The sequence below is a fragment of the Astyanax mexicanus genome, chromosome 13, assembly GCF_023375975.1.
Source record: "Astyanax mexicanus isolate ESR-SI-001 chromosome 13, AstMex3_surface, whole genome shotgun sequence".
Classification (NCBI taxonomy): Eukaryota; Metazoa; Chordata; class Actinopteri; order Characiformes; family Acestrorhamphidae; genus Astyanax; species Astyanax mexicanus.
The window spans coordinates 51,835,001-51,857,782 of NC_064420.1; the positions used below are offsets into that span (position 1 = coordinate 51,835,001).

At 42.0% G+C, this 22,782-nt stretch overlaps 2 protein-coding genes across 10 annotated transcripts in view; one reads left to right on the plus strand and one right to left on the minus strand.

The window, feature by feature from the left end:
• The window catches only part of LOC103037471 (ankyrin repeat and SAM domain-containing protein 1A-like), a 97,033-nt gene extending 83,210 nt beyond the window's left edge, over window positions 1-13,823 (minus strand). For 8 of the 9 annotated variants that reach the window (XM_049486492.1, XM_049486489.1, XM_049486488.1 and 5 more), the window contains exon 1: window positions 13,459-13,823. In XM_049486492.1, the coding sequence (XP_049342449.1) occupies window positions 13,459-13,652 (194 nt within the window). In that variant the 5' untranslated portion in view covers window positions 13,653-13,823. The remainder of the gene's footprint in view (window positions 1-13,458) is intronic. The other variant, XM_049486491.1, reaches the window with a different exon arrangement.
• A 3,061-nt stretch (window positions 13,824-16,884) lies between these two features.
• Window positions 16,885-22,614, plus strand: taf11 (TAF11 RNA polymerase II, TATA box binding protein (TBP)-associated factor). The gene is made up of 6 exons (XM_022662336.2): window positions 16,885-17,082; window positions 18,309-18,461; window positions 19,201-19,352; window positions 20,095-20,182; window positions 20,559-20,655; window positions 21,595-22,614. Exons 2-6 carry the CDS (start codon window positions 18,321-18,323, stop codon window positions 21,723-21,725), a joined length of 609 nt encoding a protein of 202 aa, XP_022518057.1. The 5' UTR covers window positions 16,885-17,082; window positions 18,309-18,320; the 3' UTR covers window positions 21,726-22,614.
• Window positions 22,615-22,782: the final 168 nt, after the last annotated feature.

Sequence of the window (22,782 nt, forward strand, 5' to 3'; positions counted from 1 at the left end):
CACACACACAGATACAAACGATGCATATAAATACACACACACACAAATACACACACACACAGATACAAACGATGCATATAAATACACATACATGCATATAAATACACACACTATTCAGCCCTCATCAACCATCTTCAATGCCAATCTGCAATTCCTAGCAAAAGGGCTACCACTGTACACACACACGATACCACAGCAACCCCCCTTTCAGTCTTCAATACCTAGCAAATGGGTTACCACTGCAACCACCTGGGATACCACAGCAACACTCCACATCAAGCCCATTTTAACCACCATGCAACACCCAACAACCACCAAAAATAAACCACCAAACCACCAAAAGTATCATAGCAACCTGTTCTTCACTTTCACACACCTACAAACACCATAGCACCCACCCAGGAAGCAGATGTGGTTCCACTGCAACCACCTTGAAAGCATCTACAATTGCTACAACGTAAAAACTGGGATACCCCTTCAACCATCATGTAAAACCTTAGTAACCACGACAGCAGACACTCTACCAGTCATTTGGAACGTGACTGCAACAACCTAACAACTAGGGTACAACTTCATCCATCATGTGAAACCTTAGTATCCACCCAGAATACAACAGCAGTACCCTACCAGGCATTTGCAACATGACTGCAACAACCTAACAACTGGGGTACCTCTTCAACCATCATGTAAAACCCTAGTAACCACTTCGTATCACAGCAGCAGTCTGATAAATACTTAAGAGTTCTTGGACCAACCCAAACAGAAGCACAGATTTAAAGTAGTGTTAAAAACAGAACCGTTCAGAACCAGAACCCAGACCCAGTTCAGCACACCTTCAGAACTGAGTTGAGTAGAACAGTGGAGGCTGGACAGACAGGAAGTCCCCCAGCGCCGGCCGACCCACTTCTCCATCTGGAAATAGAACGAGCCGAGTGTCCTGTGTTCCTAAACACGTCTACCGGGTCAGAACCAAACCCAAAACCTCAAACATACCAACCCAGAGAGAGAGAACCAGAACCAACACTGAAGAACCAGAGAGCTAAACTGCTGTACACCGAATTAATGGGTGGGTATATAAACAGCTGTAGACCGAATTAATGGGTAGGTATATAAACTGCTGTAGACCGAATTAATGGGTGGGTATATAAACTGCTGTAGACCGAATTAATGGGTGGGTATATAAACTGCTGTAGACTGAATTAATGGGTGGGTATATAAACTGCTGTAGACTGAATTAATGGGTGGGTATATAAACTGCTGTAGACTGAATTAATGGGTGGGTATATAAACTGCTGTAGGCTGAATTAATGGGTGGGTATATAAACTGCTGTAGACCGAATTAATGGGTGGGTATATAAACTGCTGTAGACCGAATTAATGGGTGGGTATATAAACTGCTGTAGACCGAATTAATGGGTGGGTATATAAACTGCTGTAGACCGAATTAATGGGTGGGTATATAAACTGCTGTAGACTGAATTAATGGGTGGGTATATAAACTGCTGTAGACTGAATTAATGGGTGGGTATATAAACAGCTGTAGACTGAATTAATGGGTGGGTATATAAACTGCTGTAGACTGAATTAATGGGTGGGTATATAAACTGCTGTAGACTGAATTAATGGGTGGGTATATAAACAGCTGTAGACTGAATTAATGGGTGGGTATATAAACTGCTGTAGACTGAATTAATGGGTGGGTATATAAACTGCTGTAGACTGAATTAATGGGTGGGTATATAAACAGCTGTAGACTGAATTAATGGGTGGGTATATAAACTGCTGTAGACTGAATTAATGGGTGGGTATATAAACTGCTGTAGACTGAATTAATGGGTGGGTATATAAACAGCTGTAGACTGAATTAATGGGTGGGTATATAAACAGCTGTAGACTGAATTAATGGGTGGGTATATAAACTGCTGTAGACTGAATTAATGGGTGGGTATATAAACTGCTGTAGACTGAATTAATGGGTGGGTATATAAACAGCTGTAGACTGAATTAATGGGTGGGTATATAAACTGCTGTAGACTGAATTAATGGGTGGGTATATAAACTGCTGTAGACTGAATTAATGGGTGGGTATATAAACAGCTGTAGACTGAATTAATGGGTGGGTATATAAACAGCTGTAGACTGAATTAATGGGTGGGTATATAAACTGCTGTAGACTGAATTAATGGGTGGGTATATAAACTGCTGTAGACTGAATTAATGGGTGGGTATATAAACTGCTGTAGACTGAATTAATGGGTGGGTATATAAACAGCTGTAGACTGAATTAATGGGTGGGTATATAAACAGCTGTAGACTGAATGGGCGGAGCTAAACTGCTTTAGGCTGTCAATGCGACAAAATAAAGGCCTTTTTACTTCATAGAACAACGTGATGCAAGATGACCCTGGGATCGTGTGTGTGTGTGTGTGTGTGTGTGTTTCAAAGCATAAACCCTTAAGGCATAGTAGTGCATGCAACTACACACACACACACACACACACACACACTCCACATCCTGAATCAGGAAGAAATGAGTCAACTTTGTTCCTGCCAAGATTAAACCAGTTTCTATTTCAGAATTCATTTTCTGAGTAAACACACACACACAAACACACATACACAAACACACATACACAAACACACATACACACACAGTGCTAGAGTTCAGCTTTCACTTTAAAAAAAACACCACAACACTAACACTTATTTGGTCTGGACCAGAATAGCATGTGTGAAAGGTTCAGACTAAATCTGAATCATTTGATGAGTTTGTTTTCCCCCCTTGGTTTGGTTTGTTTTCACACAGGCACAAACACAAGTCTGCTCTGATTGGTCAGAGCTGTGGGAGGGAAGTAAGAAAAGTAAATACAGGAAGAAGGTTCTGCGTTCCAGACCAGCACATATGGTTAGTTGTGCAGTTCGAAGCTACTTTAACAATGAACAACGAAAAATGTGCAGCGGATGTGAGCAGCAAGCGCTGCCCATACCAAGATCAGTGTGAAAACAGTTCAATATGGATCAGCAGCAGAGATTAGCATTAGTTAATAGCTGTAGTGATTATTATCTGGGTAGTAAATCAAGTTAAACTGCACCTGAACAGCCGTTTAGCTCAAACATGAGGAGTATATTTGGATATATGGGTCGGATCAAGGTCGGATCACGTTCCCACCACACACAGAACCGCTGTGGAGTTCGTTTGGAACCGGGTCAAGACCACCTCCTCTTGCGGGTCTTGCTTTGGTTGTTTTAGTCTGAACCTAAGTGCGATTAATGTTTGACATATGACAGGATGTAGAAAAGTTGTTTATTCGCTTAGTCACTAAACTGCAGTGTGAAACCGAAACTAAACGTACTGAATAAAGAACAGATACAATGTAACAGTTAAGAATGCTGGTCTGGTTGTGGGTGGTCAGGTGTGAATAGAGGAATGCTCTATAACCTGATAAAGGTATTTTACTTCCTGTTCGACTGCATGCCATCAGTGCCAGCGGCATGTTCCCTCCAGCATCTACATTTTTATAAACGCAGCTGTAGAACACAGTGCCAACACAGCAGAACCACGTTTGAAAGTTATCCAAAAGCAGTGTGTAAGACTGGTGGAGGGGAACATACCAAAATGCATGAAAACTGTGATTAAAAACCAGGGTTATTCCACCAAATATCGATTTCTGAAACCTTAAAACTTTATGAATATGAACTTGTTTTCTTTGCATTATTTGAGGTCTGAAAGGTCTGCATTTTTTTTTTTTTAGTCATTTCTCATTTTCTGTAAATAAACGCTCTAAATGAGAATATTTTTATTTGGAATTTAGGAGAAATGTTGTCTGTAGTTTATAGAATAAAACAACAATGTTAATTTTACTCAAACATAAACCTATAAATAGCAAAATCAGAGAAACTGATTCAGAAACTAAAGTTCTCTCTCTTCATTTTTTACTGAGCTGTTTGTGTATACGTGTATTAACTGAAAAAAACATTTTGAACACAGAGAGAGCGAGTGAGGGAGGGAGGGAGGGAGGGAGGCTTTGAGGAAGAGGAAGTGTTTCACTCTCTCTACTGCTGATACTGATTTAAGTGTGTGGCTAAAATAATCTCCTAATCTTAAAATAGATCCACACTGAAGATAAGAGAGCTGGTCAAAACTTCTACCATTCACTGGTAGAACTGAGGACGGCTACTTGAACCTACTGGGGGTGGTGGAAGGATAAAGCGATTATGTGGTAGAATGGTAGAATGGTGGAATAGTATTAGATTGGAGGGTGGAGAAGTGGGTTGGAACAGAGGGATGGAGTATTGGAGGTGCACAAGTGAAGAATCAGAGAGGTGGAGAAGTGAGGAACCAGATAAATGGAAAGATGGAGTGGTGCACAAGTGAAGGAGGGTAGAGAGAGGTATGCAATGACGAATGAGTGAAGGATTGAAGCAGTGGAGAAGAAGAGGGTGAAAAAAAGTGAAGGAACAGAGGGATGAAGTTATGGAGTGTCAGATGAGTGGAGAAACAGAATTGTTATGGAAAAGAGAAATGGTAGGATGGAGCAATAGAGAAAAGAGGAACCAGAAAAATTGAGGGTGGAGAACTGAAGGAACAGAGGGATGGAGTAATAGAGTGGTGGTGGATAGAAGGTGGAGGAAAAGAGGGATTGAGTGATGGAGTGGTGCATAAGTGAAGAATGAGGTTGGAGAGAGGTATGCAATGATGCATGAGAGGAGGATTGGAGCGGTGGAGAAGAAGAGGGTGGAAAAAGTGAAGGAACAGAGGGATTAAGTTATCAGTGTCAGTTGAGAGGAGAAATGGATTTTCAAAGGAAAAGAAGAATGGTAGAATGGAGCAATAGAATGGTTGGGGATTGGAGGTAGAGGAAAAGTGGGATTGAGGGATGGAGTGGTGCATAAAAAGGATTACCAGAGGGATGGAGAAGTAAGAAATCAGACAAATGGAGGGTGGAGAACTGAAGGAACAAAGGGATGATCTACTGAAGTGGTGGGGGATTGGAGGTGAAGGAAAAGAGGGATTGAGTGATGGAGTGGTGCACAAGTGATGAATCAGAGGGGTGGAAAGAGGTATGCAATGATGCATGAGTGGAGGATTAGAGCAGATTAGAAGAAAAGGGTGGAAAAGTGAAGGAACAGAGGGATGGGGTGGAGGGTGAAGAGGTGCACAAGTGGAGAGATGGAAGGGTGGAGGGGTGATATCTTTGGAGTAGTTCAGGCGTAACTGTCAACTTAGCTAAACAACTCAGAACTCCAGAAGAATCCTGAATTCAATGCTCCAAAAAGAATCCCGAATTCGACGCTCCAGAAGAATCCCGAACTGGGCGCTTCAGAAGAATCCCAAACTCGACACTTCAGAAGAATCCCGAACTCGGAGCTTCAGAAGAATCCCAAACTCAGCACTCCAGAAGAATCCCAAACTCGACGCTTCAGAAGAATCCCGAACTCGGCGCTTCAGAAGAATCCCAAACTCGGCGCTTCAGAAGAATCCCAAACTCAGCACTCCAGAAGAATCCCGAACTCAGCACTCCAGAAGAATCCCGAACTCAGCACTCCAGAAGAATCCCGAACTCAGCACTCCAGAAGAATCCCGAACTCAGCACTCCAGAAGAATCCCGAACTCAGCACTCCAGAAGAATCCCGAACTCAGCACTCCAGAAGAATCCCGAACTCAGCAGTCCAGAAGAATCCCAAACTCGACGCTTCAGAAGAATCCCGAACTCGGCGCTTCAGAAGAATCCCAAACTCAGCACTCCAGAAGAATCCCGAACTCAGCACTCCAGAAGAATCCCGAACTCAGCACTCCAGAAGAATCCCGAACTCAGCACTCCAGAAGAATCCCGAACTCAGCACTCCAGAAGAATCCCGAACTCAGCACTCCAGAAGAATCCTGAACTCTGCACTCCAGAAGAATCCAAAACTCAGCACTCCAGAAGAATCCAAAACTCAGCACTCCAGAAGAATCCAAAACTCAGCACTCCAGAAGAATCCTGAACTCAGCACTCCAGAAGAATCCAAAACTCAGCACTCCAGAAGAATCCTGAACTCAGCACTCCAGAAGATTCCTGAACTCAGCACTCCAGAAGAATCCCGAACTCAGCACTCCAGAAGAATCCTGAATTCAACGCTTCAGAAGAATCCCGAACTCAGCACTCCAGAAGAATCCCGAACTCAGCACTCCAGAAGGATCCCGAATTCAGCGCTTCAGAAGAATCCCGAACTCAGCACTCCAGAACATTCCAGAATTCGGCGCTCCAGAAGAATCCTGAATTCAAAGCTTCAGAAGGATCCCGAAATCGGCACTGCAAAAGAATCCCAAAATCTGCGCTCCAGAAGAATCCCGAACTCAGGATTGAAGGATGGAATGGTTTGAGGGATGGAGTGGTGCATGAGTAGAGAATCAGGGGGGTGGAGATGTGAGGAACCAGACAAATGGAGAGATGGCGTAGTGCACAAGTAAAGAAGGAGGATGGAAAGAGGTATGCGATGATGCACGAGTGGAGGATTGGAATGGTGGAGAAGAAGAGGCTGGACAAGTGAAGGAACAGAGGGATGGGGTGGAAGGTGGAGAAGTGCACAAGTGGAGAGATGGAGGGATGAGTAGTTTGGGCGTTACTGTCGACTCAGCTAAAGAACTCAGAACAACGACTCAGCGCTCCAGAAGAATCCCGTACTCAGCGCTCCAGAGCCGGAGCTGAAGGCGGAGACGCTGCCGCTTTCAGACGAATGTCTAACCGGGCATCTGAACCACAACCATGCTAACCACGCTAACCACCTACTTCCTCTCAGGGTCTCCAAACTCATGAACTCACACAGCTCAACTGTTACTTTTGCACCCACACAAACTCGCAATGAGCTTTAAGAGGAAGTGTCTATCACAGGAAGTGTTACAATCTTAAGTGCAGGGATTAGCTCGTTGGGGTGTATGACACCACCCTGCAGCACCAAATCACCCTGCAGCACCACATCACCCTGCAGCACCACATCACCCTGCAGCACCAAATCACCCTGCAGAACCAAATCACCCTGCAGCACCAAATCACCCTGCAGAACCAAATCACCCTGCAGAACCAAATCACTTGCAGCACCAAATCACGCTGCAGCACCAAACAATCCTGCATCACCAAATCACCCTGCAGCACCAAATCACCCTGCAGCACCAAATCACCCTGCAGTACCAAACCACCCTGCAGCACCAAATCACCCTGCAGCACCAAATCACCCGGCAACACCAAATCACCCGGCAACACCAAATCACTCTGTAGCACCAAACAATCCTGCATCACCCTACAGCGCCAAATCACCCTGCAGCACTACATCACCCTGCAGCGCCAAATCACCCTGCAGCACTACATCACCCTGCAGCACAACAACACGCTGCAACATGGTGCTATAACCTAGATAAGTCCACCCAAATCTAGTTAATTCAAAAACATCTTTAAACAAGTCTACCGGAATACTAGTCTATTTAAAGACTGCCTCAGACAAGTCCATCGGAATCAGTAACCGACAGATGAGGACCATGTGGGCTTCTACAGGACGGCTCGGCGCAGGTCTGACCTCAGTCTGATCAGGCAGCCGCTCTGTCAGCGCTTACAGGTGTCGTAATGGGACACATTCCAGGCAGCGGAGTTCTCGTGTCTCCAGTCTCTTACACAACAGAACAGGTCCCAACACGAGCCCGAGCTCAGCTCTGCACCACACAGCAGCAAAACACCAGAACAACAATCACCCCCTGCACCGCTGATCAACCGGGAGATCCGGACCGCAGTCAGGCAGGGTGCTGCGCCGAGCCGAGGGGAGGGACCGGGATGTTCCGGACCACGGGCAGCCGTAGATACCCCCCGGAATAAGGGCAGGCATTGAGATACAATACGAGGATTCCCAGCGTGAGGCCTGTCTCATCCTAGAACGACTGTTTATCCTAGCAGGGTTCCTGATAGGGATGCACCAAAATGAACATTTCACACTAATCACAACAAAAGAGCTGTGAAAGAATAGTGAATACGCTCAAACTGCATTACCTGCACGCAGCAACAGAGGACGCTCGTAGATAGAGTGAATAGAGAGAGGGAGAGTGAGGTATTGTGGGGTAGAATGAGGTTAGTGTGGGGTGGGTAGGGTGGGGTACAGTGAGGTAGGGTGGGTAGGGTGGGGTACAGTGAGGTAGGGTGGGGTACAGTGAGGTAGGGTGGGTAGGGTGGGATACAGTGAGGTAGGGTGGGTAGGGTGGGATACAGTGAGGTAGGGTGGGTAGGGTGGGGTACAGTGAGGTAGGGTGGGCAGGGTGGGGTACTGTGGGGTACAGTGAGGAAGAGCAGCGATAGTGTTATAGTGTGGGGTAGAGTGGGGTAGTGTGGGGGTAGAGTGTGGTAGTGTGGGTAGAGTGGGGTAGTGTGGGGTAGAGTGTGGTAGTGTAGGTAGAGTGTGGTAGTGTGGGGTAGAGTGTGGTAGTGTGGGGTATAGGGAGGTAGTGTGGGGTAGTGTGGGGTAGAGTGAGGTAGTGTGGGGTAGAGTGGGGTAGTGTGAGGTAGAGTGGGTAGTGTGGGGTAGTGTGGGGTAGAGTGAGGTAGTGTGGGGTATAGTGAAGTAGTGTGGGGTATAGTGAGGTAGTGTGGGGTAGAGTGTGGTAGTGTGGGGTATAGTGAGAGTACGCTAACGGTAGTGCGGGTCAAGTGGGGTAGGGTGAGGGTTGAGTGAGGTAGGGTGGGGTTGAATGCATTGGGAGTGTAATGAAGCACATTAGAGAGTACTGAGTATACTAAAGTATAGTGAAGTGTATTAGAGTGTATGGGAGTGCACTACAGTGTCGTGTGTTGTAGTGTAGCGTATTTGAGTGTAATAGAAAGTATTAAAGAGTGTTGGACGTTGTACTAGAATATATTGGAGTGCATTGGTTTATTGTAATAGAGCGTACTGAAATGTGCCAGAGTAAACAAAAATGAAAGAGTGTACAGGAGTGTACTAGTGTGTAAAAGAATGTAGGAACATACTTTAAGAAGGAACAGAGAGTACTGCACTGTACTGGGGGTACTGTAGTGTATTAGAGTGAAATGGGAAATATTAAAATACATGGGAGTGTAGCGGAGTGTGTAGGATTGTAATAGAGTAATGTAGAGTATAGAGGAGTACACAGAAGAGTGTTGTAAGAAATGTGAATTAGGTAGTTTTAAGAGTGCATTAATACAGTTGTACTACAGTGTAATGCAGGGGGGCATCATAAGAGTGTACTAAAATGTACCAGAGTAAACAAAAGTGAAACAGAGTGTACAGGAGTGCACAGGAGTGTACTGTTGTGTATTAGAGTGAAATAGGACATATTTGAACGTACTAAAGTATAGTGAACTGTGTTGGAAATGTGTATTACATGTCTTAAGAGTGCATTAATACAGTAGTACTGCAGTGTACTAGAGTGCACTGGGGTGTATGAGAGTGCACTAGAGTTCACAGAAATGTGTGAAGAGTGCACCATACTGCACTGGAGAGTACAGGAGATCAGGGAATGTACTGAAGAGAAAGAGCATGCACTGCAATGCACAGAATCATAATAAAGAATATATTAGACTGCCCTAGAGTGCACAGTATTGCATTAGGAGTGTGTTAGAGTGTAGTGGAGTGATCAGGAGTGCTCTGGCTGTGGTGCAGATGTCCGTGGAGTACGCCTCAGTGACGTGTCCGTTCCTCTTCTTCAGATCAGTGTGGATTAATGAGGCTGTGAGAGGGCTAATCCCATCATACAAGTCATATTTACATTTCACAGATTACACACAGTAAGGAGTGATACTCACTCTCTCACTCTCTCTCTCTCTCTGGCACTGATCTCAGTCGTTCTCTCGTTTATTCAGCTCTAACACATGCTTCTCTCTCTCTCTCTCTGTGCCAGACGGACAGCCGGCTGGGCGAGCGAGCCAATCAGACACAAAGGCCTCTTTCCTCTGCTCTCCATTCAAACCCCAACCAACAGCTTCCCACCAGCTGATCATCCAGCAACCAGCTTTAACCCAGCCAACTCCAGACACCAGCCGTATCCCAGCCACTGTCCCTATAGCAACCTTACAGTCCCTATAGAATCCATACATCATCCTTACTCCATCTCTATACCAACCCTATAGCATCCCTTTACCATACTTTAACTCAGCCAACTTCAGACACCACCTGTATCCCAGCCACTGTCCCTATAGCAACCTTACAGTCCCTATAGAATCTATACATCATTTATATACCAACCCTATAGCATCCTTATACCATCCCTACATCATCTTTTAATCCAGCCAACTCCAGACACCACCCGTATCCCTATAGCATTCTTACACCAGCCACACTCATCACCTATAGCATCCATACACCGTAGGAGTGGGCGATATTGCTCTAAAATAATATCACGATATTTCAGGGTATTTTTGTGATAACGATATACTTGGCGATATAGGAAAACTAAAATAATTAATTAATTTCAGGAATATAGTATAAGAGTATAACAGTATAATCATAATGCAGCAAAATAAATAATATAGCATAAAATAATATAATGCAGCAAATAATATTGCAGAATATTTAGTGCATGCATATAAACTGCAAACTAAAACAATTATACAATAAATACACCTAAAGCTTCACAGTAAATAATAGACTACTTTTAAGACAGAACAGTCCTATTATCACGATATGGATTTTTAATACCATGATATTTCTGAGTCACGATATATTGTATACGATATAATATTGCCCACCCCTAATACACCGTCCCTATATCAACCCTATACTATCCCTTTAGCATCCTTACTCCATCCCTATACCATTCCTATAACATCCTTACAGTCCCTATAGCATTCTTACACCATCTTTACCGCATCCCTATAGCATCCTTATACCATCCCTATACCATCCTCACTCCATCCCTATATAATCCTTTTACCATCCTTACTCTATCCCTATACCATCCTCACTTCATCTCTATACCATTCTCACTCCATTCCTATACCATCTTTACTCCATCTCTATACCATACTTTAACCCAGCCAACTCCAGACACCACCCGTATCCAAGCCACAGTCCCTATAGCAAACTTACAGTCCCTAAAAAATCTCTATAGCATCCTTAATCCATCCCTATAGTATGCTTACAGTCCCTATAGCATCCTTACACAGTCCCTATACCATGCTTCAGCAGTGCCTATATCATTCTCACTCCATCCCTATAGCATCCTTACTCTATCCCTATACCATCACTTTACCATCCTCAGTCCATCCCTATACCATCCTCTCTTTATCCCTATACTATTCATATACCATCCTCACTCCAACCCTATACAATCCCTTTACCATCCTTACTCCATCCCTATACCATCCTCACTTTATCCCTTTACCATCCTCACTTCATCTTTATACCATCCTCTCTTTATCCCTATACTATTCCTATACCATTCTCACTCCATCTCTATACTAGCCTCACTCCATCCCTATCATTTAACCCAGCCAACTCCAGAAGAACTCCAGCAAAACTGAGAGAGTTAATTGCTGTTAGTACAAAGTGGGTTAGAATGTTAATATTCGTAGTACTGACCTGCCAAATCCACACTATTAATGATATTATACAGAATATATTTCATAGTGTTAGAGTGTAGTATTAAGAAGTAGTATTGGGATGCAGCCCTAGCCATTTTAGATACCATCCAAACTCACTAGTTACACTACACATGTCTTCTAAGTTTCTTTGTATGGTGCTGATGTTGGAGCACCAAAACTAGTTTAAAAACTAGTTTAAAAACTATTTTCAGAGTCACAGTCTTCTCAGAACTTGGGTAAAATATTGGGTCTGACACCAGGCAGTGCATTCAAAGCCAATAGGTGCAATAACTATCTCCATTCACCATCAGTCTTCACTATTCACTACTCAGGCCAAACCCACCAAACCCTACTCTGTGGAACAATGTTCAAGTCAAGCTAAATGACCAAATTAGCTCTTGACCAGTACAGGGTATGTTTATGTTTTAGTTTAATGGTTTAATTGGTCTACGCTTAGACAACCAGTTAGACGAGCACAGACCAGCACATACCATGCTGAGTGACCACCATGACCAGTAAAACCAAGCTGGTTGACCAGCACAACCAATATGGCCAAGACTGACCAAAATGAAAAGCAACATACACTATACTGCTCATGAGCTGAGTAACCAGTCTAGATTTTGACCAGTACAGGATTTATTTTGTCTTGGGTTTAATGGTTTAGATGGTCAACAGCCATGAAAAATCTAGATAACCAATATGACCAAACTTGACCAACCAGCAAGACCAGTATGGCGAATCCTTTTAACTATCAAAAACCAAGAAGCTTAGACCATCTGACACCATTTACTGTTAAAAACTGGGTGTTGTTTGAGTTTGTTTACATCTTAACTGGAGAATGTTGGGAAATTGGGTGGATCTTCCCTGTAAATGTGAAATAAATTCATGGCTACTGGTTTGGAGCAAAAACAACTGGTTGGTTGGTTTGACCAATGTTGAAGGTTCTCACCCACCAGGGTTCCTTAGGAAGCCCAGTCTTATGACCAAATTAGCTTTGACCAATATAGGGTCAAGAGCTAACACGGACTGACCAAAATAACCGGTAAAACCAAGCTGGTTGACCATCATAACCAATATGGCCTAACAAATATTAAAGCATTTAATTAATAATTAAAAGCAACATTCACTATACTGGTCAAGAGCTGCATATGTTACCAGTTTAGATTTTGACCAGTACAGGATTTATTTTGTATTGGGTTTAATGGTTTAGTTGGTCTACAACCATGAACAATCTAGATGACCAATATGACCAAATCCCCTCAACCATTAAAAATCTGAAACCAGTTACCATTAGACATTGGATGTTGTTTGAGTTTGTTTACACCTTAACTCTGGAAAATATTGGAACATTGGATTGAGCTTCCCTGTAACTGGGAAATATATTCATGCCTACTGGTTTGGAGCAAAAACAACTGGTTGGTTGGTTGGTTGGCCAGTGTTGAAGGTTCTCCACCCACCAGGGTTCCTCTGTAAGCCCAGTCAGGAGACCATCTGACCTACCAGTCTACCACCTACCATGAGTTACCATCAGAAACTGGAGGTCTTAAAACTGGATATGGATTGAGTTTGTTTACATCCTAACTCTGGAGAATGTTGGGAAATTGGGTGGAGCTTCCCTGTAACTAGGAAATAAATTCATGGATACTGGTTTGGGTTGGCCACTGTTGAAGGTTCTCCACCCACCAGGGTTCCTCCAGAAGCTCAGTGAGGAGAACATATTAAAACACTTGGGTTCTGGTATAATTCCCATTATTCTGGAGACCCCCGGCTCTCTGGAGCTCCTCGCCGGCCTCCATTCTGCTCCTCCCGGCCACCAGCACTTTTGTACGGCCCCCAATCCCAACCCCAGTCCCGGTCCTAGTCCCCACCAATCCCCCACCACCGCGGGATCCCCCTACCCTACCTGAGGAGGCTGGAGAGCGGGTGCGAGGACGAGCCGTGTCCGCCACCACCGCCTCCGCCGAAGCTCCCCGCGTTTCCGGATCCTCCTCCGGCTCCAGCGGCTCCAGCAGACTGCCTCTTCCCGCCCAGGAGCTTCTCCACGGCGGCCAGGTTCCCCGTCCGCGCCGCCTCCAGCAGCTCCTGCTCCTTCCCCATCTCCGCTCAGCGAGAGAGCGCGCACACGCGGCCGAGCGACAGCACTCCTCCGCCGGCCTCTGGATCACAAAACGCCCGCCGTGAGTCTCCGAACCGCGGCTTCTCCGCCTCCCCGCCTCGGTATTCCCGACCCGCACCGGGACAACTTTCCTCCCAGCGGCGCCACCGCGCTCAGCCCACAGCCCGCCCGCATTCCGCACAGGCCCCGCCCACCGTACCCGCCCACTCCACCAACCAGCCTATCACATGTCCACAACTACTCGAGCGAATGAGCAGCCGCTCAATCACAGCGCAGTATGAAAAACACCAAAAACACTCCAACCAATCACAGAGCGGCGGCTGAGCTGGGCGTCAATGTGGTCGACTGGCCAACCGTAGAGCAGAAGCAGAGACGCTTTGACCAATCGTGTGGCAAGCTGGGGAGAGAGTAAGAGCGAAGGTCCAATCATAGGGCGTGGACGGAGAGCTACTACTGGCCAACCGCTGCGAAGAGGGGCGGGGCTTGGCGGAAAACGGGTGGGGATTGAAATTTCGCCACACCAAACTTCCTCTGTCCTTCTTGGACACGTCACTTCCTTTATTATTCGCCCACACATTTATTTATTTATTTTTATTTATTTTTATTTTTTTACTATTTACTTATTTATTTGTTTGCTAATTTTGTTTATTTGTTTGTTCATCTATTTATATATGTGTTTATTATTTATAAGCTTCTATTATCCTTATTTTTATGGATTGATTATTTTTAATTATTTGTTTATTTGTTTATTTGTTTGTTTGTTTGTTTGTTTATTCATTTGTGTACAGCAGCTCTGTGAGAGTGCTTTAATCACACTGATTACCTGATCACCGCTTAGGGAATTGGAATCAATAAATCAAGTTGCTTTTCTCCCCAGTGGGCCAATACTCTGTATTGATCTGTGTGTGTGTGTGTGTGTGTGTGTGTGTGTGTGTGTGTGTGTGTGTGTGTGTGTGTGAGAGAGACCTACACTCAGACACTAGAACAGTTTATAACAGTTACTATATTATTAATAAATCATCAATAATAAAGAGAAGTGCTGTAAGCAGAGCAGAGCTGATCAGACTGATTGATCAGCTGCAGGGTTTATGGGTATATGTAATCAGAGAGCTGTCTGTCTGTCGATTAGACGGGGTGTTTAAAGGTGGCTGATCGATCTGGAGTGTAAAAAGTGTGAAAGCTGAGCTGCATTTTCCCACACTGCCAATAAATATTGATTATCCTGACGGTGTTTAACACATTACAGTATTACCGTTGTTAACAGGGATGCACTGATGTGGGATGTGGATGTGATGTGATCCTCATGTGATGTGGATCTTCCAATGCCGATATACACATATCACTTACAGAGAGACGAGACACTAAAATATAATATTTATATAGCTTTAATTTTAGCTGTCAACCAACTGTATATCAGCAAAACAATGAAAGGTGTCTCCTGAGAGATTTGTTTTATATTTTTTGGTCAGTTATCAGCTAACATCTACATTAACATCCCAAATTAGACTAACTTTAGTAGACAACTGATTGTTTTTTATGGAACACCATCATTCCAGAGAATACAGTTCCACTGCTCAGCAGCTCAATACTGGGGGTTTATTCCCCTCTGCCTTACGCCAGATATTGACTGTAGAAGACTGACTGAATTAGACTGACTGTTTCAGGCTGACTGTAGAAGACTAATTGTTTCAGACACACTGTTTCAGACAGACTGTTTCAGACAGACTGTTCCAGACAGACCGGTCCAGACTGACTGATTCAGACTGACTGTAGAAGACTTACCGTAGAAGACTGTTTCAGGCTGACTGTTTTAGACTGACTGTTTCAGGCTGACTATAGAAGACTTGCTGTAGAAGACAGACTGTAGAAGACTGACTGTTTTAGGCTGACTGTTTCAGAGGGACTGTATAAGACAGACTGTATCAGATTGACTGTTTCAGATGGACTATATCAGACAGTCTGTATCAGACAAACTTTGGATAACTAATTATTTCAGATGGACTGTATCAGAGAATATAGAGGACTGGCTGTTACGAACTGACTCTTTCAGATGCACTATATCAGACCGTCTGTATCAGAGATTATCGAAGACTGACTGTTGCAGACTGACTGTTTCAGGTTGGCTGTTTCAGACAGTCTATATCAGACAGATTTTGGATAATTGTTTCAGATGGTCTATATCAAAGACTATAGAGGACTGGCTGTTTTAGGCTGACTGATTCAGACTGACTGTTTCAGAATGACTGTTTCAGGTTGACTGATTCAGACTGACTGATTCAGACTAGCTGTTTCAGACTGACTGTTTCAGGCTATAGAAGACTGACTGTATTAGATTTTGGACGACAGTCTGTATCAGAGTCTATAGAGGACCGGCTGTTTCAGACTGACTGTTTCAGGCTGACTGAGGCTGATTGGGTATAAATGATTCAGCCCCTCAGCTGTGGGCTGGAATCCCAGGGAGACTCAGGCAGGCCTGGTTCAGCTCTGCTATCAGAGGCTAAATATGGAGAAATATTATAAATTATTCCTCTGCGTGTTTTTAGAGAATCCCTGCTGAGATAGTCCAGCCTTTCCGGAAAATACCTGCTGGAATTACATTTATGTATCATCCCACATGGAAAAGGAATATATGGACATATAGTTATTTGTATTCTATATTTTCTATATATGTTTAGCTAGATATATTCATTATCTACGTATATTTTATCTTTGTAAATGCTGTCTAAAATGTCTAGCATGTATTTATTTAGTTATATTTGCCCATTTGAGCTGGGGAGAAACACAATCTCATTAAGCTACACACTTCATGTTTTGGCCATTTTCATACATTCTGAAGTATATTGATAAATAAAATATTCATCTATATTTTAAATATACATCTATTTTGTGTCTAATATTTTTCACATATTTACATCCAGAAATACATATAATCATTTTACCGTATTAAGAAATTAAATAAAACAATGTGTTACAATTTAAATTTAAAAGAGACTTTTATATTTATATCTGTAAACAAAAATCATAAAAATATTGTCTTATCTTACCTTTACCCTATTATTCAGTAACGTTTATATGAGTTTTTTGCCTTAGTTTTACATTATTTTTGTTTTTTAACTTAGAATTTTGTAGATTGTTTGAGACAAATTAAATTAAATAACCAACTTAAAATGAATAAAATAAAAATAAATAGAACGCTTTTATTTTGGGACTTTTATTATGACACTGTGCCGAAGCGCAGTATCTGGGAGGTGTTGAGTGGGTGGTTTCTCCCGGGCTGCTGGTTTATTGGGGTAATTTCGGGTATTTTTAGCTGTATTTTCTGTCAATTTCACACAGATTATTATTAATATTGTAGTTTTAGAGCCGCTGGATCAGAGAAAAGCCGCTGGAAGTTTCTCCTCAGATTAAACGGTGAGAAAAAGCGCGGGAATGTACCGGTACCGCTAGCCTAATGCTATCAGCTCAGCTAATGAGAGATTCGGAGTTTATTTCGGATTTAATTCATTTGTATATCGGTTTATTTAACGGGGGTTAGTAATAAAACAGGGCGTGTGTTTTGTTATTAGATCGGGTTCGTATTTTAATAAAAAAATAAATTAGGATTTACTAATAACCTTAAGATTGTGAATGTTAGCTGCGGTGCAGGACTTTTAATTTGTATTAGTGCGTTTTGTCTTTATTGTTTTAACAGTGTGTTTGTTTGTCAGCTTGTTTGTTTGCGTATGTTTGATTCTATATTGTGGTGTTGCGTTCTGCACTACAGGACTTTTAATTTGTATTAGTGTATTTTCTTTGTTTGGTGTTGGGTGGTTCTATATTGTGTTATGTTCTGCAGTGCAGGACTTTTAATTTGTATTTGTGTTTTCTTGTTTTATCGCTGTGTTTGTTTGGTGTTATGTTGATTTATGTTGTGTTATTGAGTTCCTTATTGTAGAAGTGTTTATTTGTAACTTGTGTTTTTCTATTGTTTAAACACTGTGGTGTTTTGTTTGTTTAGTTAGTTTTATATATATACAGCTCTTTTAAGAGCACTTAAAAATGATGATTTTCTTAGATTTTTACCAAATTAAAAACCTCTGGAATATAATCAAGAGGAAGATGGATGATCACAAACCATCAAACCACCAAACTGAACTGCTTGAATTTTTGCACCAGGAGTAAAGCAGCATAAAGTTATCCAAAAGCAGTGTGTAAGACTGGTGGAGGAGAACATGATGCCAAGATGCATGAAATTAAAACTGTGATTAAAAACCAGGAATATTCCACCAAATATTGATTATTTCTGAACTCTTAAAACTTTATGAATATGAACTTGTTTTCTTTGCATTATTTGAGGTCTGAAAGTTCTGCATCTTTTTTGATATTTCAGCCATTTCTCATTTTCTGTAAATAAATGCTCTAAATGAGAATATTTTTATTTGGAATTTGGGAGAAATGTTGTCTGTAGTTTATAGAATAAAACAACAATGTTCATTTTACTCAAACATAAACCTATAAATAGCAGAATTAGAGAAAGTGTATATAGTGCAGTAGGGTGGATAAGTGTAGCATAGTGTTATTATAGTGTGTTATAGTTGCTGTATTGTGTATTGTTTATTGTGTGTTGTGTTAATGCTGTATTGTGTTGCCCCCTGCAGGCCGAGAGCAGTATGGCGGATCCGTGCCGTGTGAAGGAGGAACCTGCAGTTGGGGTGGAGATCTCAGATCCTTCACAGCCGGTAAAACAGGAGGATGGAGAAACTTCGTCCACTCATACACAACAGAGCGGCGTAAAGGAGGGGGACAAAACGGTGAGACACACCGACACACAGCATCAGTTACTATAAAAAAAATATATACTGGAGCTGTACAGGACTAGGATAGTAACGTTAGCTGATTTAATTTCGAGTTATTTCACTACATCACTACTTATTCTGCTTAAATCGGACTCTGGTTGCTTTGTACTCTTATATCGCTTTTTCACCAACGTAAAACCTGGCAGCATTTTAGTTCACAAACCTAATTTTGAACTGGTTTGCTGCGTTTCCACCAGCAGAAGTAGGTTACGGAACCAGGAATGTATACGAATGGTTTCACTAAAACTGGTTAAAACACGGGCTGGTTTGCTAAAAGAACAGAATGGATCTGGTTCAACATTTATTTTGGTGGAAAGGTGCTAAAGTGCGGTTCGACCAATCAGAGCAGACTTTGGGCTTGCGTTGTGTGGTGCTCCTAAACTTTGTGCCTGTTTGAAAACAAAGCAAACCAAATGGGAAAACTCTCCAAATAAGCAAATTTATCAACTGATTTAGACCATGATCAGGTTAAATTTTTTGGACTATACTGACAACTTCCTAGAAACTGCTCAGTATCAGGTATAGGGAGACTCGTTTCAAAATAAAAGTCCTCTGCAGAGTTGTGTAAATTGTGAAGCAGTGGTGGTAACAACTACAAAATATATGTAGCAAAATAAATGTACCAATAAAGAGTGGTGGTATGGTTGTGTATGAAAGTGTAAAAATCAGTTTGCTGATTTTTGTGTGTGTTCAGGTTTTGAGTAAGGACGCTGCAGGTGTAGAGGAAGAGGAGGAGCCTCACTCCAGTGGTCAGTATCCCTCACCAGCGAAGAAGCTGAAGGTGGAGCCGGAGAAGAAGAAGGAGAAGAAGCACAAAGTGGATGAAGACGAGATTCAGAAGATGCAGTGAGTTCTGCTGATCCACTTCTATCAACACAAGGCTTTAATTTGTCTTAAATCCACCCAAAGGGTTTAAAACTGCCGCAGGAGAGAGTCCTAAACATGCAAATAAAAAACAGAAACATTAAACTAAAATACACAAAAATGGACAAATCACTCTCCATCTCCACTCTCCAGCCCCCAAAACTCAACTCATAACTCAAAATAAAAATAACTATAATTAGTTGCATCAACAATGCAAAATAGAGTAAATAATAAATAATAGTTAAACGTAGTTGTGTAATTAAAAAAACATAAACAAGTTGTTTTAAGATAAGAAAATAAACATTTCCTGAATCAATAAAACAATATAATTCAGAAGTTAAATAAAATGAGAGATAAATATCTCCAAAATAGCAAATATACAGAAGAGAGAAAACACCTTCTTACCTTTCAATGGAAGTCAGTTTGGAGACTTTCTATTGGTCCATTCATAAAGAAATTCTGGTACAGTGTAAAGGGTAAGTTTGTGTGTTAAAATAATACAGTAAACTAAAAACTGACATCAAAGGAGATACTTGTTTTCTTTTCATTGGTTTTATTTTTGTTTTGTTGTATTTTTCACTTTTCCAGTGCAATATATAAGCACTTCATGCTTCCCTCCACTGACCTTTAACCTCTTTATCTTCTATGAAGATGTTCTGGTGGGTTTGGGTGTGTTCTGTAATAAATGATGATTATTAATCAGAGATCTTCTGTTCTCCTGCAGGGTTCTGGTCTCCTCGTTTTCGGAGGAGCAGCTGAACCGGTATGAGATGTACCGCCGCGCTGCATTTCCTAAAGCCGCCATCAAACGGGTAACAGCTGCTCTCCTCATCTATATGATAAAACTTGGTTTAATTGATAAGAAATAAGATCAAATAAGATGAAATTAAGATCAAAAGAAGATAAGATAAATACAACAAAAATTAGTTCAAATTAAGCTGAAACTAACTTTTACATGACAATAAAAATACAAATAAACGAACTAAAGAAATGAAAGCAATAATAAAAAAAATAAATAGTAATAATAATAATAAAAAATCAAAATAATTAAAAAAAAAAAGCAATAATACAAAACTTTTAATAAATAATAATTATATATAATAATAATTAGGAAATAAATAAAAAGAAAATAAAGAATATAAATGTTTGACGGTTCTGTTGAGTTTTGTTTCCTCTTTTGTGTTCCAGCTGATCCAGTCCATCACCGGCTCGTCCGTCTCTCAGAACGTCGTCATCGCCATGTCCGGCATCTCCAAGGTGTTCGTCGGAGAGATTGTAGAAGAAGGTAAACGCTAGTCGCTCTTCAGCAATTCAGACAATTCTGGCCAGATGCTGCCGGTCACCATCATTCCTCTCCACTGCACTGTACACTTATACTAGTATATTAGTTAGATATGCTCAAATCAACCTCATTCACAAGGTAACACCTCACTACACCTCACAATAGTTGATAAAGCACATTCACATTAATAAAACGTTTGATGTTAAACCATAGAATTAAGCAAGAAACAAAAGTGAATCAAATCTTATGTTTACTTTTATCTGTTTAATGTGATTTACAGCTCTGGAAAAAAAATTAAAAGAGCACTTAAAAATGATGAGTTTCTTTGATTTTATCAAATTAAAAACCTCTGGAATATAATCAAGAGGAAGATGGATGATCACAAGCCATCAAACCACCAAAAGCAGTGTGTAAGACTGGTGGAGGAGAACATGATGCCAAGATGCATGAATCTGGAAAAAAATGAAGAGATCACTTCAGTTTCTGAATCAGTTTCTCTGATTTTGCTATTTATAGGTTTATGTTTGAGTAAAATTAACATTGTTCATGCGAAGCTTTCAGACCTCAAATAATACAAAGAAAACAAGTTCATATTCATAAAGTTTTAAGAGTTCAGAAATAATCAATATTTGGTGGAATAATCCTGGTGTTTTTTAATCACAGTTTTAATTTCATGCATCTTGGCATCATGTTCTCCTCCACCAGTCTTACACACTGCTTTTGGATAACTTTATGCTGCTTTACTCCTGGTGTAAAAATTCAAGCAGTTCAGTTTGGTGGTTTGATGGTTTGTGATCATCCATCTTCCTCTTGATTATATTCCAGAGGTTTTCAATTTGGTAAAATCAAAGAAACCAAAGAGTTTGAATTTAAGCCACATTTACCTGCTGTGTGGACGCAGCTGTGGGCGGAGCTATACTGATGTGTGTTTTTCCTCCACAGCGTTGGATGTGTGTGAGAAGTGGGGGGACACGCCCCCTCTGCAGCCCAAACACATGAGGGAGGCGGTGCGGAGGCTGAAGAGCCGGGATCAGATCCCAAACACCAAACACAAGCGCATCCTCTTCCACTGACCTTCATCACCATCATCACCTGCAGAGCTCCACCCACCAACATTACTGGAACAGAGACATCCACCTGAAACCCTCACTCACTGCTGTCCTCCGACACACATGAAGTCAGACTCCGCCTCTTTTCAAACCTTTTTGCCGAGTAGCATCACAGCGCTAACGCTCGGAGGAAAGCACAGCGACCCGGTTCTGATACATCAGCTCACAGACGCAGCCTTGTGCTGATCCACATCACCCTAGGAGTGATGAGGGGAAAGAGAGAGAGCGCCATCTACTGTACTGTACCCACCCAGAGAGAAACAACAAGAACAAATGTGCTCTCTCAGGGCTCCGGCAGCTGATGGCCGGAAGCTGCATGACCAGGATTCAAATCAGCGATCTTCTAATCATAGTTGCAGCAGCGCTTTAGGCCTCTGGGTCAATGAACTTCATCCTATCACAATAATCACCACCACCACTATGAAAAAAGACATGAAAGGCATCAAAGGAGGCGGAGACTAATCACGAATTATTAGTTTGTGGCCACAAGTTTAAAGGAGGTGAAAGTTCCAGAACTATCGCTTTAATACGAACTGGTGGATCGACCAATAGGAGCACAGATGAAGAGAGAGGGAGAGCTCTGCTGAGTGTTTATATATAATCTGAGGGAGGAACTGGAATGTGAGGAATGATAGGCCACGCCTCTGTTTGTTTACTGGGAGATCAAAGGGGCGGATCATCCTCCCGTTCAGCCCGTCTCTCTCTCTGTCTGTCTGTCTGTCTGTCTGCATGCGGTTTAGTTTTGGTGATTCAGCTGTAAATATATGTTTTTATGCTTTTGTTTATTCTTTGTTTGTGGGTTTTATTGTTCAGATATACAAAAAATAAAAAGCTCAGATGTTTGTCATCTCTATTATGTGGAATAGCTCATCACTATCTTACCCCCCACCAACAGTCTATTTTCACTCCTTCCTCCTGCCTGGTTTAAACAGCAGCAGATCTTCTGAATATATCTACACTGATGGTCGTGGTGTTCTGGAAATGAGGTGTGTTCAGGTACATTTCTGGAGTTTTGCTTGTT